The sequence below is a fragment of the Naegleria lovaniensis genome, assembly GCF_003324165.1.
Source record: "Naegleria lovaniensis strain ATCC 30569 chromosome Unknown tig001, whole genome shotgun sequence".
Taxonomy (NCBI): Eukaryota; Heterolobosea; class Eutetramitea; order Acrasida; family Naegleriidae; genus Naegleria; species Naegleria lovaniensis.
The window spans coordinates 556,755-569,057 of NW_025407823.1; the positions used below are offsets into that span (position 1 = coordinate 556,755).

The window sequence follows — 12,303 nt, forward strand, 5'->3', positions numbered from 1 at the left end:
AGAGTAAAATTGAAAATAATTTATAAAATATTTACAGACTAGAGCTCATAACATTAAACTTAGTTCAAGACATTTCGCTCTAATCATAAAAGAGATGTTTGAAACTATTTTCTGCTAAATTAATAAACTCATTAAAAACATTCTTGTCAAAAACCTGGCTTGATGGAATTTTGTGGACATAGTTGGCTCGGATAGCGAATGACCCATCTCCACCTTCCACTTGTCCTCGAACCATCACTAATTCATCGCTGCTGGCTACAAAAATACTGTTCAAGTAAACTGTGATCATTGACGAGTCGCTTGCTAGTACAGCAAAAGTGTCCCCATTAACTTCAGAGGCACAATTTCCGATGAGAGTTACATCCTTTCCGATGTAGTTTGGGATGGTACTGCCATTCACGTAGGGATGAGAGAGGAGTTGATGTTGTTGAACAGGTTCTGCGTTCATGTTGGAATATTTTTTTTAATATTTTGAAAGCGGGAACGATGCTCTTTTTCCAGGTGCAGAAGGAAGTTTGAAAGTTTGGAAGAAAAGCCTATTCCAAGTCTAGGATGGTGGACCATATTTAAAAATTCATCTCCAACAACTATCGATAAGTTCCTCTCTCATTATCATTTCCATGTACATGGAAATTACTTCCAACAAGTTTGTAAATCAATCAAACTTTTAGCTGATTGTGAGTGTTTGAAGAATTTGACTTCTTTGAATTTGTTTGACAATGAAATTGGCAACATAGGCGTCAAATATATTGCTAACAGTGAATGTCTGAAGAATTTGATCTTTTTGGATCTGAGTGACAATCGAATTGGCTCCAAGTACATTGCTAACAGTGAATGGTTAAAGAATTCAAACTGAACTGGTAAATAGATGGTTGTAAATCACAGCGTGCACAGACTTTGCATTTCTTGTTTTGCTTTTTGACTTACTCCACCTTTTGAATTTATTGACTATGGTTCTGTCGCGCACTAATTGCAAAAATGAACATTTCCATTTGTGTCAAAGAAGCCGACTGACATTGATTTGTTTGGATTGTGATAACCGGTAAACAATGTTGTTTGCTTGATGAAGTGTTGTTGTTTATTCTCTCTCAAGATAGTGGAGCAAAAAGACCGCATGAGGAGTGGTATTCCTCTCAAAATTGTTGGATGATTTCAAAATTGGGTTCGCAAGTTGTGGAACAAAATTGATTCACACTAAACGAATCGACAGCAAAATCATTGTCGTGTGTGATGAAGAACTGAACAGCAGCTTACTGTTTTGGTGATGGCAATTGATGACTCATTTCTCTTCTCCATCGTCTTTGCATCATGACATATGGATCCATCATTAACATGCCCACACAAACAACAAATTCAAATAATAAGCCTTGTGCCATTGTGAATCGTCCTAAACAAATACATGCGATCGTGAACAGAGTGATCAAGGCAAACATGAAACGGATCACGCTCTGTTGTAAATATTGAACATATCGTGAAGGCCGTTGTTGTAACGATGGCAAATACAGTTCAGAAGAAGTCCCAATCTTTTCAGTGGAGGAGTGGATGGTTGCGAATGGTACCACTTTTGTGGATGGAAGTGGTGAGCCATAGAGCTTGGGCGAGAGAGTTGGAGTCATGGTATCGGGCATGGTTCCTCCATTGTTCTTGGTTGTTGGAGAAGAGGGTGGTTGAGTCATGAGTGTCGTTGTGGTGGTGGTAGTTGTTGATGAACTCATTATGTGTTTCTGGAGTTGGAATCAAAAAGAATCGTTGAACAGGGCAGAAGCAGCAGTGGTTGGAGGGTTTGATGTTGAAGATCTTTTTTGCACAAAAAACAACAACTTGATGATGTTGAAGGGAGTGGTCAAGAATAATAATAATAATTTTACAATTGGAGGCAGTGAGAAAGAATCAACGCCAGTTCGCCGATAGCAGTGGGGAGTGGAGTGCGAACAAAAGGTTCTTGGTGTGGATTGCAAGGTATTCAAGGCCAAGACGCTGAAGAGAGTATTGGGTGACTCAAGCCAAAGGAAGAGAGTGCTTTTTTTGTTGTATGTAACCAAGTGGCCACCACAAACTACGCCTGAGCGTAAAGTGCAAAAACTGACGAAGAAAAAATTCGGCTCGTTTTAGTAAGTCCCGGAGTCAAAAAAAATGGAGTGATTGGTCTGTGGTGTTGTTTTCTGCTTCTCACACAAAAAAACACACCAACAACCAGGGAGGGTGAGCCAAAGCGTAGGCAACCAGCCTATACCCAACCATTCTTGGCGACGTTGACGAACTCAAGTGTCATCACGAAAATAAACATCTCCAACCAAAAAAAATGCCTACAGCAAACAAAACGTTCTGGCAGAAGCTGAGTGATCAACACAACCACATCAGCAAGTTTCTTCACTTCAACAAAACAACACGCAAACCAGAGTAGGAAACAGAGAAAACAATTCATCGAACTGAACAAACCATCAGTGGAATTCCTAGTCGTCTATTGTTGTACATTCTGCTTTTCCGATGGCCTTCACAATTTCTTGATCGTTCCCAAACTTCGACAACAGCAAATCATACAACATAAGCACATCCACAACGGCATTATGTGCTATTCCGGGAAGAGAGTCACATACTTTTTCTCTAAAGTGGTTTTCTAATCCCTTTTTTCCAAGCAAGTTTTTTTGCATAGTAGAACAATAGTAAATTGTTGATCGGAGTTTAAGTGGTGCAATTGCAGCACTAAAGAAAGCCTTGTCCAAACCAGTTGAATGAACCAACAACATCACATCAGCAGTGTCATTCCTAGTCAAATAATTACAAATTTTAGGAATCATGTTTTGCAATGTTTCACTTTCATCCAAAATCTGAAATTTAGTTTCGTGCATTTGTAATGCAATAGAACTCCACACACCACTAGGGGATACAAATATGGAATGTAATTCATTACTAAATAATGATAACATTGCAAATTGAATTATGGAGTTGCATTTTGGAGAAAATCCTGTTGTTTCTAAATCTAGCACAAAGAAGTTCAATGGTCGTCTTGTCTCTTGATTGATACAGTGAGGCGTGGGAATTGATTTAAGAGGTGCAAAATTATATTGAATAGTCAACCTGTTTTTGAATTTTGAAATCAGGTAAGGTGGTTTGTGTTGTACAATAATATTCTCATTGTTTTTGCAACTTTGTTTCCTAAAAGCAACATCTTTTTCTAATTGAGCAGAAAATTGCAAACATTCTAATTGAGCAACTGTTGCTTCTGCTTCTTCGTCTGAAAATTGATGTTTAGCTTTCAAATGATTTGTAAAAGACCCTTTGATAATATATGGTTTTTGTTTTTTACATCCAGAAACAGGGCAGCATAAATATATACATTTAGGAGCACACACTTCAGCCCTCAACGTAGTTTTTCTTGAGTAAGTGGCTACGTTTTGATTAATAATTTGTAATTCTTTGCAAGTTTTTTTCTTGACATTTCTATCAAGTACAATTCGACCAGGAAGAGTTGGTAAAATCTTGATAACCAATTTCATACCAAAATAATGATCAGTTAATGGAATATCTGGGAGTGAGAACCCACGAACATCGTCAGTGGAATGTAATATTAAAAATATATAGAATGAAAATAGTGCGCTTTGGCAAAATTGTTTGGTTGTTGGCTTGGGAAACATTCCTCGAATTATTGAAAAGAGTAGCTCTTCATAATTTGTTGTAATGCAACTGGGTTTGAAATTTGGAAACCGAGACGCTAATGCAAGAAATCCTTCAAGTGTGTGAACACATATTTTCTTCGTTTTTTTGGGATAATTGGGTAATTTTTCGAAAATTGTTTTGCTTTCACTCAAAATATCAATTATATCCGGACTGTTATCATTAATGCAGTCATAAATATCACGAATTAATTCAAGGTAACCAGCAACACTATTTGCCTCTATAGTGCCAATTTTACGTAATTCTTGCAATACAGGTCGTTCTGTTAAATTTAGACATGATTTCAAATTCATAATATCCGTAGGATCAACTTCTTCTCTGTCGAGTAATCGATACAATGTCCTATGTTGTATCATGTAATAAATTATGGTCTGCATTGAGATTTTCTCGTGCAATATTGTTCCATTAAATAATACATTTCGTTGATTTTTGAAATTGTGAACGTAATCATTGACGAAAATGAAGTCTTTGTGTTTTTTTCTAATAATTGTTTGCACAGCATGTGCATCAATTTCTGCATCAGAACATCCACACACAATTGTTACAGATTCTTGGAGCAACTCTTTGAAATAAAGTATTTTGCTAGTGACAAATTCAAGTACGTCTGTTTCAGAACTAACTCCAAACCAACCCAGCGGTAAATGCCATGAATTATCGATGGCATTAATAGAAAATAAAATCATTTGGTCTATTAGATGTTTAACACCAAATTGTTTCACGTCTTCAACAGTGTAACAATATTTTTCACTTCCAACAATTTGATCTCCCAAAACATCAAAATGTTTAAACACTTTCATTCCATCAAACGAGATACATGTATCTTTACAAGAGTCAGGCAGTAACATGTTCTTTAGGGTAAGTGTGATGTCGGGAATCATACCATAACAACCAGCAGGTGTCCATTGTTTAACAGTATTCCAACTTGGTATAATTAGATTATATTTTAAATGATTAAAATTATTCCGTTCAATATTTTGATTGCGCTCTCCTCCCATTCTGATGAAAAATTGTTTTCCACAATAATATTTCATCACAACCCAATATCTTCTTTCAACCTCTGAATATTTGTGATGAAATGGATTCTTTGTATAATTTTGCAACTGATTGAATATAAAGGATCCAAAAAATGTCTCTAAGAATGGAGTAAAGCTTGACCTTGGAACCTTCAAAGCTTGTGTATCACGGTGTTCATTGTTCGTAATTTGTTTGTTGTTGTATTGTGTCGACAATGCTTCATTGTATGAAGTTTGAGCTTTTCTAAACACTGTTAAAAGTTTGTGTTCATCTTGGCTGACTGGTATAAATGGCACAAGTTTACACAATAACTCATACATCAATAATGGAAATGATATTAATTGCTTGGGTTGTGGTAAAATTCCTTTCAATAGCATTTCAAATATATCATGCCTATTTTCCATGATTGAAACTAGGTGTTTTTCCAATTCACTACATTGACGACACTGATTTTGAAAAATACTACAATATTTTGAACAACATGCTGATTCTAAGGTGAGTTCGTCTCGAATAACGCCAATTATGTCATAATCGCAATTATAAATTTGTTTTCCTGTTAATAATTTAGAATAATTGTTCCGATTTATACCTCTGCAAACGTATTTCAGTTCGGAATAGCACTCTTCATAACTAACATTAGTAGCTGGTGTAATATTTTCAACCATGAACGGTTGATCTTCAAAATAAACTCTTTTCTTTACTGACGGCATTATTGAAGCAGTTGAACGAATATCGGGAGCATTGTGGTTGTGTTGATCACTCAGCTTCTGCCAGAACGTTTTGTTTGCTGTAGGCATTTTTTTTGGTTGGAGATGTTTATTTTCGTGATGACACTTGAGTTCGTCAACGTCGCCAAGAATGGTTGGGTATAGGCTGGTTGCCTACGAAGCTTTTTCTATCTGGCTCACCCTCCCTGCCAACAACACACACAACATGGAAGCTGAATTAGTGGTCATTGAAGAGGGCACTGTGCCTCTATACTGTGTAAGTAATTGATTATTACCACAACAACAACATCATCAAACAACAATTTCAACACCTACACTAATCTTTACCTCAGCTTGGTGTTTCTGATTGTGATTCGAGTTGCGAAACAAATACTAATCACGTAAGTACTAGTGAATATCGTTCACCTTGTATTGATCTCAATTATCAAGGCCAATGAATCACCAGCATTGGATAGCCAATCCACAACGAACCAGAGTACGAACAATGTAAGTATTATGTTTGTCCAGTATTCAGCAGTAACATATTTCACAAGATTCCTTCATCATCAAGCATCGAAATGAACCCTTCTCACCCATCATCACCAGTAATGACTACCTCTACAGTATGTTTCAAATTTGTTACAATGTGTTTGCTTAACTTGTTCAGGAATGGATCTTCACAGACGAAACTATATCATTTCCACCTTGCTGTCTGTTGCCTAGCACAAGCAGCTTCTCTGGTATTGTTGATGAGACACAATGTACGATAACACCAAACAACAAATGTGATGATGACAATATTTCCCAACAGAGCAAAAAACGAAAATCAAGAACCACAGATGAAGCTGCTGAAGACACTCACAAGGAATATCAATTCACTTTAGAGAAAGGACTGTTTGAATTTGTACCAAAATATAATTCCTTTAAAGAAGTACCAGATGAGAAGAAACAAATTTATGGAATTATATGGGAACAGTTCGCCAAATGTGCAAGAAATATTATTTATCAACATCTACAGATGAGATGTTCAAACTCCATCAGCCATGAAACGGTTGGATGTTGCAACCCAAACGTGTTTTATCTTGCTCTGAGGGGAACAAAGGCTAAATATTACCAATGGTATCAAGACATTTTGTGGAATGGCCTAAAGAAGAGACAGAAGTGCATTCAATTCAGATTTACTGACAGTGTTCCTCCTTTAGACAAATGCAAGCATTGGTCTGAGTTGGAAATTACTCACTCACGTCTTACACGTAAATTCGGAAAGAAGATTACGAAACACAAGATGAAAATTGTATACATTTCTCTCACATGTAATGTGGAAACTAATCAAGTGTGGACATCGTTCAAGTTTGACAAAGAATTCGAGTTTGTACAATAAAACAATTAAATTCAATCCTCAATACACTCTAAATCACAAAAAATGTAATCAAATTGAAACTTTTCATCACCGTCCACAAACCAAACCACATCTAACAACAACTTTTTTGAAGGTCAATCATATGGACTTTCAAATCAAAATCACCACACATGGTGTTCCTCTCCATTATCTTCTTTCAATGTGCAATCACCGTCATCTACCGGTTTCAGTAGCATTAATCCCGGCTCTTTTGATTCACCAAGAACATCACACCATCTTTCGAAAGAATTTATGAAGATCTGATACAACCAAACCAATCCAATTCAATGAGCTATCAGAATATCCCTATTCAATATGGAGGATGTGAACATTTATTTCAAAATCATCAATCCTATTATCCACAATCTTCTCATAATTTCTCCACAATCCAACATAACCTTGACAATCCGAACACATTATCATCTCAACCTTCACAACATGAAACCAATCAAACCAACATTCAAACACACAACAAAATACAACAATTACTTTGTCGATAAGCTAGCTTCACTCGCATAAAACAAAAGCGAGGAGGTCCACCGAGCACAGAAAACAAATTGAAAATAATTAATAATATTATTGATAATACTGATCTCAATTTCTCTCAGTTAAGCTCCAAGGAGATGCTGTTATTAAATTAAAGAACAAGAGTTTTTGCTTTTTGTTGTAATTTAATTTTTCAAGTTGACATTAATTTTCACTCCAAAAAAAATGCCTTCACCAAAAGATGAGGTCGAGTATTTTAAATCACACACCTAAACTACGATTACACAGCAACAACGTGGAACAACTTTGATGTAACTTAGATACCAAGTGATCAGTACAAAAGATGGATTTTTATCGTGTAACGAGAAACTTGTTGAACGGTGTAATGACGGTGAATGTGAGTATTATCATCAACAATCAACCAATCCTTGTATAACGAAAGGCTGAAGAGAATTGCTTTCGAAACGTTAGTAACTGGCTTTGGTACAATAGGTGTGGTCATAATCAGGAGGAGGTTCACTTTTAATGAACGAACGTCAGCACTACTGAATAAAACTTTACAAGATTCTGAACCAATCCCGGAGTTTCTGCATTTCGTTGTCAAAAAATTTTTGCCTTTTTGAGTCGAATTTTTTCGCTGGTAGTTTTCTTATGGCGTAGTTTGTGGTGTTGTCGCTGATACATTATGAAATGAGAAAAAGGGCCTGAAATGATCTTGCGCCACACCAACATTTGACACGTTGAGCCAAACTTTGTGTGTTCATATTCCTCTCTTCACCGTCATTCAACGTCTTTCATCGCACATTGACAAGGACGAAAAAAGGTGCTATCTCAAAATCACCTTTCATAAATGAATTTTGGAAAATAATGGATATATTGGAGAATCATGTCTACTTTCAAAATGTTAATTTGTATTTGTGTGGAGAAAGTGCATCACATAATAAGGCGAAAAAATACACAAAATAAGAAGGCTTAATCTGAGGGTATTTGTTAAGAATTAAGCAGAGGTTATGTGTGACCATGGAAAAAGGTTTGGGCAAAAGGCAACTAGGAAGGGACACAATAGCAAATGGGCTTTACGACGGCTATAAATTGCGATTTCGGTGATTAAATAACAATTTCAATAATTAATAGTCAAGTGGCATTAAAGAGTTGCAATGTTTCCATTGTTGGAGTGTAATTGCTGTATACAACGTGTTCACCTAGCACGTTCCATATTCGCTCAACACGAATCTCCAATCTTGCCGTATCAATTCTACAGCTTACAATTTGGGGTTGAAAATTGTTGAGTGGGTTTCAAACCATAAGGACGAGGAAAAACTGTAATGACGATCATTGTTGTTGATCTTTTCAAACACGTAGAATTTATACCAAAACTCTGTCTTTCGATATGAACAAAGGCATTAAACAGTTGCCTTCTTGTTGAAACAACATGATCCAGATTGAATGTTTTTACAATCTAGAGTTGTTTCAGCCCAAACGAAAGAAATTAAAAAATGAACAAGCTCGTGCAAAGCCTTGCCATCCACACCAACCAAAAATCATGTGGTGGGGTCTTGTTGAAATTATTTCATCATCATCATAACGGAAGGGTTCAAAAGAATTATGATTTTCAACAATTTAATTTTCTTTCTCCAAATATTACGAGAAAATACAGTTCCATTGTGCATATAAATAACAATGAAGAAATAAATGACAATGATGATGACAATGATATGGGTTATTCAAAATTAGAAAATCAATCAAGAATAATAGAAAAGGTCTCCCTATCGGAGAGGCTGAAACAACGAGCTTTGGAAAATCAATTATCTTTGGAAGAAGCTATCAACATTTCAACAAAGTTAATATCCGGAAAGAAGAGTATTGTAGCAATGATCGGTCCTGTTGCATCAACACAATCAAAACTACCCAAAGACATTTTTGAGAAAGCTACTTCTCAGTATTACCAACAAAACAACGCTCTGACAAGCCATGTTTACGGAGATTTACACATTTTGTACAACATTGACAACAAAGCAACCACCAACACTCCAATGACGGCGGAAGATAACATACACGAAGCTATACAAGTCGAGCCACAAAAACCAAATTCGAGACGCTCCATGGAAGCTTTACAACTCCAAGATTTCAAAGAGAATACTGTAGACGATCTGTTTAATTGGGCTCAATATATGTCAAACCCCGCTCCAACATTACATTATTTACAAAAATTACGTAATACCTTCAACAAAGCTTACAACAAAGGAACAATGATTCATGATTTTTTACTCAAGCTCAAGAAGGAGAATAAGTTATTACGAGTGTATACTGAGAACATAGATGGACTGGAACAAAAGATGTTAGGAGATGATATTGTAGTAAATTGTTTGGGAATCTTAAACGGATTTCATTGTGACGTATGTGGAAAAGAGTTTGATTTTACGTCTGGACTTGCACAATTTCCAAACAAAGACTCTCCAGACCGTAATGTTCGTAAGGGTAAATGCGAAATGATGAGCAAGAAAGAATGTGGATTACTACCAAATATCATATTGGAAAACGACTCTTTTCCTAAGGTAGTTCGTGAAAACGGAGAGCGTGATATTTCAGAACAATGTGACATGATTATAGTCATTGGTACTCCTTCATCAAGACAGCCCTTGTCTGGTTTAATGCGGATGGTGTCACAAAACAAAAATGTATCGACTTTATGGATATTGCCAATGGTGCTTTTGGAAGCTTATAGAGATATTGACATTCCTAGACCCCTTCAAGAATTTGCAACCCATACATCATCTAGAAACAACGTCATTGTACTTCCTGACGCTGTGACCATTGAGTCGTTTGTTTCCAAAATTCAAGCCAAGCTACAAGAATAATTGATGAACCAAACTGTTGTGATGAATAAAATTAAAGCAAAGTATGGAAGCATAATAATTGTTCCGTCGTTTGAAAGAAAGCTTGACCAAAACTTTATTACTCCTTAATTATAAATACCGAGTTGATGTTTACTTTTTAATCTTTTGAAGCTCAGTTCCACCTGTTGCATTTAATGCAGCCTTAATACTTGAATAGATGGCGAATTGACCAGCAGTCAAAGCACCAACCATGACAATTCTTGGTCCGAGACCCAAGAACAAACCACGTGGACCCAATTCCTTAGCCAAAGCCATCAAACGAGATGAAATCGAAGCTCCTTCTGCTCCCTTTTGCTTGTTAATCTTAGATAACAATGTGTCAGCAGGTTGAGAAATAATAGCAGCACAAGCACCAGCAATCAAACCACTTGTCAAATCAACTCCCATTTGACCAGACTTGGACAAATCACTCTTTGGCTTTCCGATCATGTTAACAATTTGTTCTACACACAATTCGTAAACGACGAATTTAGCCATTGTGTATGGAATTTGCTTCAACAAGATTGGGAAGAATCCAGAGTAGAAACCACGGATAACACCTTCTTCCTTCAACAAACGAGTGAAACCTCCTAATAATCCATTTGCAAATGTTGGTTGAGAGACCAAACGAATACGAGTAGCTTCCAATGGGCACAAAGCAATATCGGCAAAGAATTCAGCCAAAGCAGATGAAGCCAAATAGATAGCAGTACGGTTTTCAGTAGCCTTTTCAACTCCCAAACCATTAACGAATTGCTTCTTGAAGAATTCATAACCACCAAACTTGAAAGCTCCTTGTAAGAAGTATCCAGCAAAAGTTGGTCCAACACCAGTCCAGATAGCAGCTGGACCTTCGGCTTGGATGATTTGACGGAACGAGGCAATCATACCTCTGTTATAAACAACAGGATCCAATTGTTTACGGGTCTTCACCACGTCTACTGGTGTGAGAACACCGTGAGTGATGGAGCAACAAAGAGCGCCAGACAAGGCATAACGAGCGTACAAATCAACACCAGTTGGCTTTGGGGTAGTGGTTGTGGTGGACATTGTTGAATATTTTTTTCAAAACGAAAATAAAAATGAATTCGGAAATTTTTTTGATTGGATAAAAAAAATTTTATTACTGAGAGACTCCCACTTGACAGTGGTGAGGACGTGTTTAATTTAAAATTGTTGTTCTTCGCAAAATTACTGGTAATTGATTTACTACCATCATGTCTTGACTCATTCCGTTTCATGTTCATTACAGAAGCCAAGTTTGAAAGGTGAAGTTGACCACAAAATTTTAAAAGGCCACAACAGGTTGCACCCGTTCTCTCTTTTGTTGCTTACATTGCACAACCATCATGATTCTATTCACAGCGTCTCCATGTCTACTAGATTTGGAAAATCTTTTAGAAGCCTGTGTTTGTGCCTTTGCAACGAGTTGGTTATTGTATTCCTCTATTCAGCTCCATGATTCCGAAAGTGAGTTGGAATTACCAAGCAAGGTGAATGAGCGATAGGTCTAGAGACGATTCTTAGTTTCGTTGTACACCTTCGAGGTGTTTAGCAACCTCAATCAACCTTTGATCACCACTAATCCTATTGCATCGAATTCGGGTTGGTTTCATTTTTGATTCTGCAGAAACAACCATGAAATCATTGAAAGCACGCCCTCCTTTTAAAAAGTCATTCGTGGTTGACTCTGGAAAATTCATCATGTTCATATTTCCCATTGCTCTTAGATGCTGATAGTGTATGTAGTGGTTGGAATGTTGTTTTACCAACCTTCTCGGATTCCATTAAGAAGATGTTCACTTGAGCCGTAACACTAGACGCTGCATATTCAAGGCATTACTTGTATTATTGTTCTTCCCTCCGAATGAGGATTGTCTTCGAGGAGAAGGAGAGGGTAACAAGTTTGAGCAACGTAACGTATTGGTTGCTTTCAAATTGAGATTTATTAAGAATGGTTTAAATTTAAAGCAATTACAAACGTTGATCATCATTTATTGAGTTGATGAAGAACTTTGCATCAACAACATTATTCATGTAATCTGGATCCAAATTTGGGTAAATACAAATAGATTGGCAAATACAAATGCATACAACCGGATTTTCGTTAACCCTGCATGCAATATACTGGTTCAATTAGGGAACA

General features: G+C 36.6%; 6 protein-coding genes across 6 annotated transcripts; 2 read left to right on the plus strand and 4 right to left on the minus strand.

Moving 5' to 3' along the window:
• Nucleotides 1–79: 79 nt before the first annotated feature.
• On the minus strand, nucleotides 80–448 carry C9374_003817 (uncharacterized protein; the record flags this gene model as incomplete). Its single annotated transcript, XM_044693387.1, has 1 exon — nucleotides 80–448. The coding sequence occupies one exon, from the start codon at nucleotides 446–448 to the stop codon at nucleotides 80–82; it is 369 nt and encodes a 122-aa protein (XP_044555947.1).
• Nucleotides 449–1,250: 802 nt separating this feature from the next.
• C9374_003818 (uncharacterized protein) lies at nucleotides 1,251–1,715 on the minus strand (the record flags this gene model as incomplete). Its single annotated transcript, XM_044693388.1, has 1 exon — nucleotides 1,251–1,715. The coding sequence occupies one exon, from the start codon at nucleotides 1,713–1,715 to the stop codon at nucleotides 1,251–1,253; it is 465 nt and encodes a 154-aa protein (XP_044555948.1).
• Nucleotides 1,716–2,453: 738 nt separating this feature from the next.
• On the minus strand, nucleotides 2,454–5,486 carry C9374_003819 (uncharacterized protein; the record flags this gene model as incomplete). Its single annotated transcript, XM_044693389.1, has 1 exon — nucleotides 2,454–3,635. The coding sequence occupies one exon, from the start codon at nucleotides 3,633–3,635 to the stop codon at nucleotides 2,454–2,456; it is 1,182 nt and encodes a 393-aa protein (XP_044555949.1).
• Nucleotides 5,487–5,622: 136 nt separating this feature from the next.
• On the plus strand, nucleotides 5,623–6,777 carry C9374_003820 (uncharacterized protein; the record flags this gene model as incomplete). Its single annotated transcript, XM_044693391.1, has 5 exons — nucleotides 5,623–5,673; nucleotides 5,750–5,797; nucleotides 5,847–5,903; nucleotides 5,951–6,019; nucleotides 6,064–6,777. The coding sequence occupies 5 exons, from the start codon at nucleotides 5,623–5,625 to the stop codon at nucleotides 6,775–6,777; spliced, it is 939 nt and encodes a 312-aa protein (XP_044555950.1).
• A 2,000-nt stretch (nucleotides 6,778–8,777) lies between these two features.
• Nucleotides 8,778–10,139, plus strand: C9374_003821 (uncharacterized protein; the record flags this gene model as incomplete). Its single annotated transcript, XM_044693392.1, has 1 exon — nucleotides 8,778–10,139. One exon carries the CDS (start codon nucleotides 8,778–8,780, stop codon nucleotides 10,137–10,139), a length of 1,362 nt encoding a protein of 453 aa, XP_044555951.1.
• A 129-nt stretch (nucleotides 10,140–10,268) lies between these two features.
• C9374_003822 (uncharacterized protein) lies at nucleotides 10,269–11,207 on the minus strand (the record flags this gene model as incomplete). Its single annotated transcript, XM_044693393.1, has 1 exon — nucleotides 10,269–11,207. The coding sequence occupies one exon, from the start codon at nucleotides 11,205–11,207 to the stop codon at nucleotides 10,269–10,271; it is 939 nt and encodes a 312-aa protein (XP_044555952.1).
• Between the last annotated feature and the right edge of the window lie 1,096 nt (nucleotides 11,208–12,303).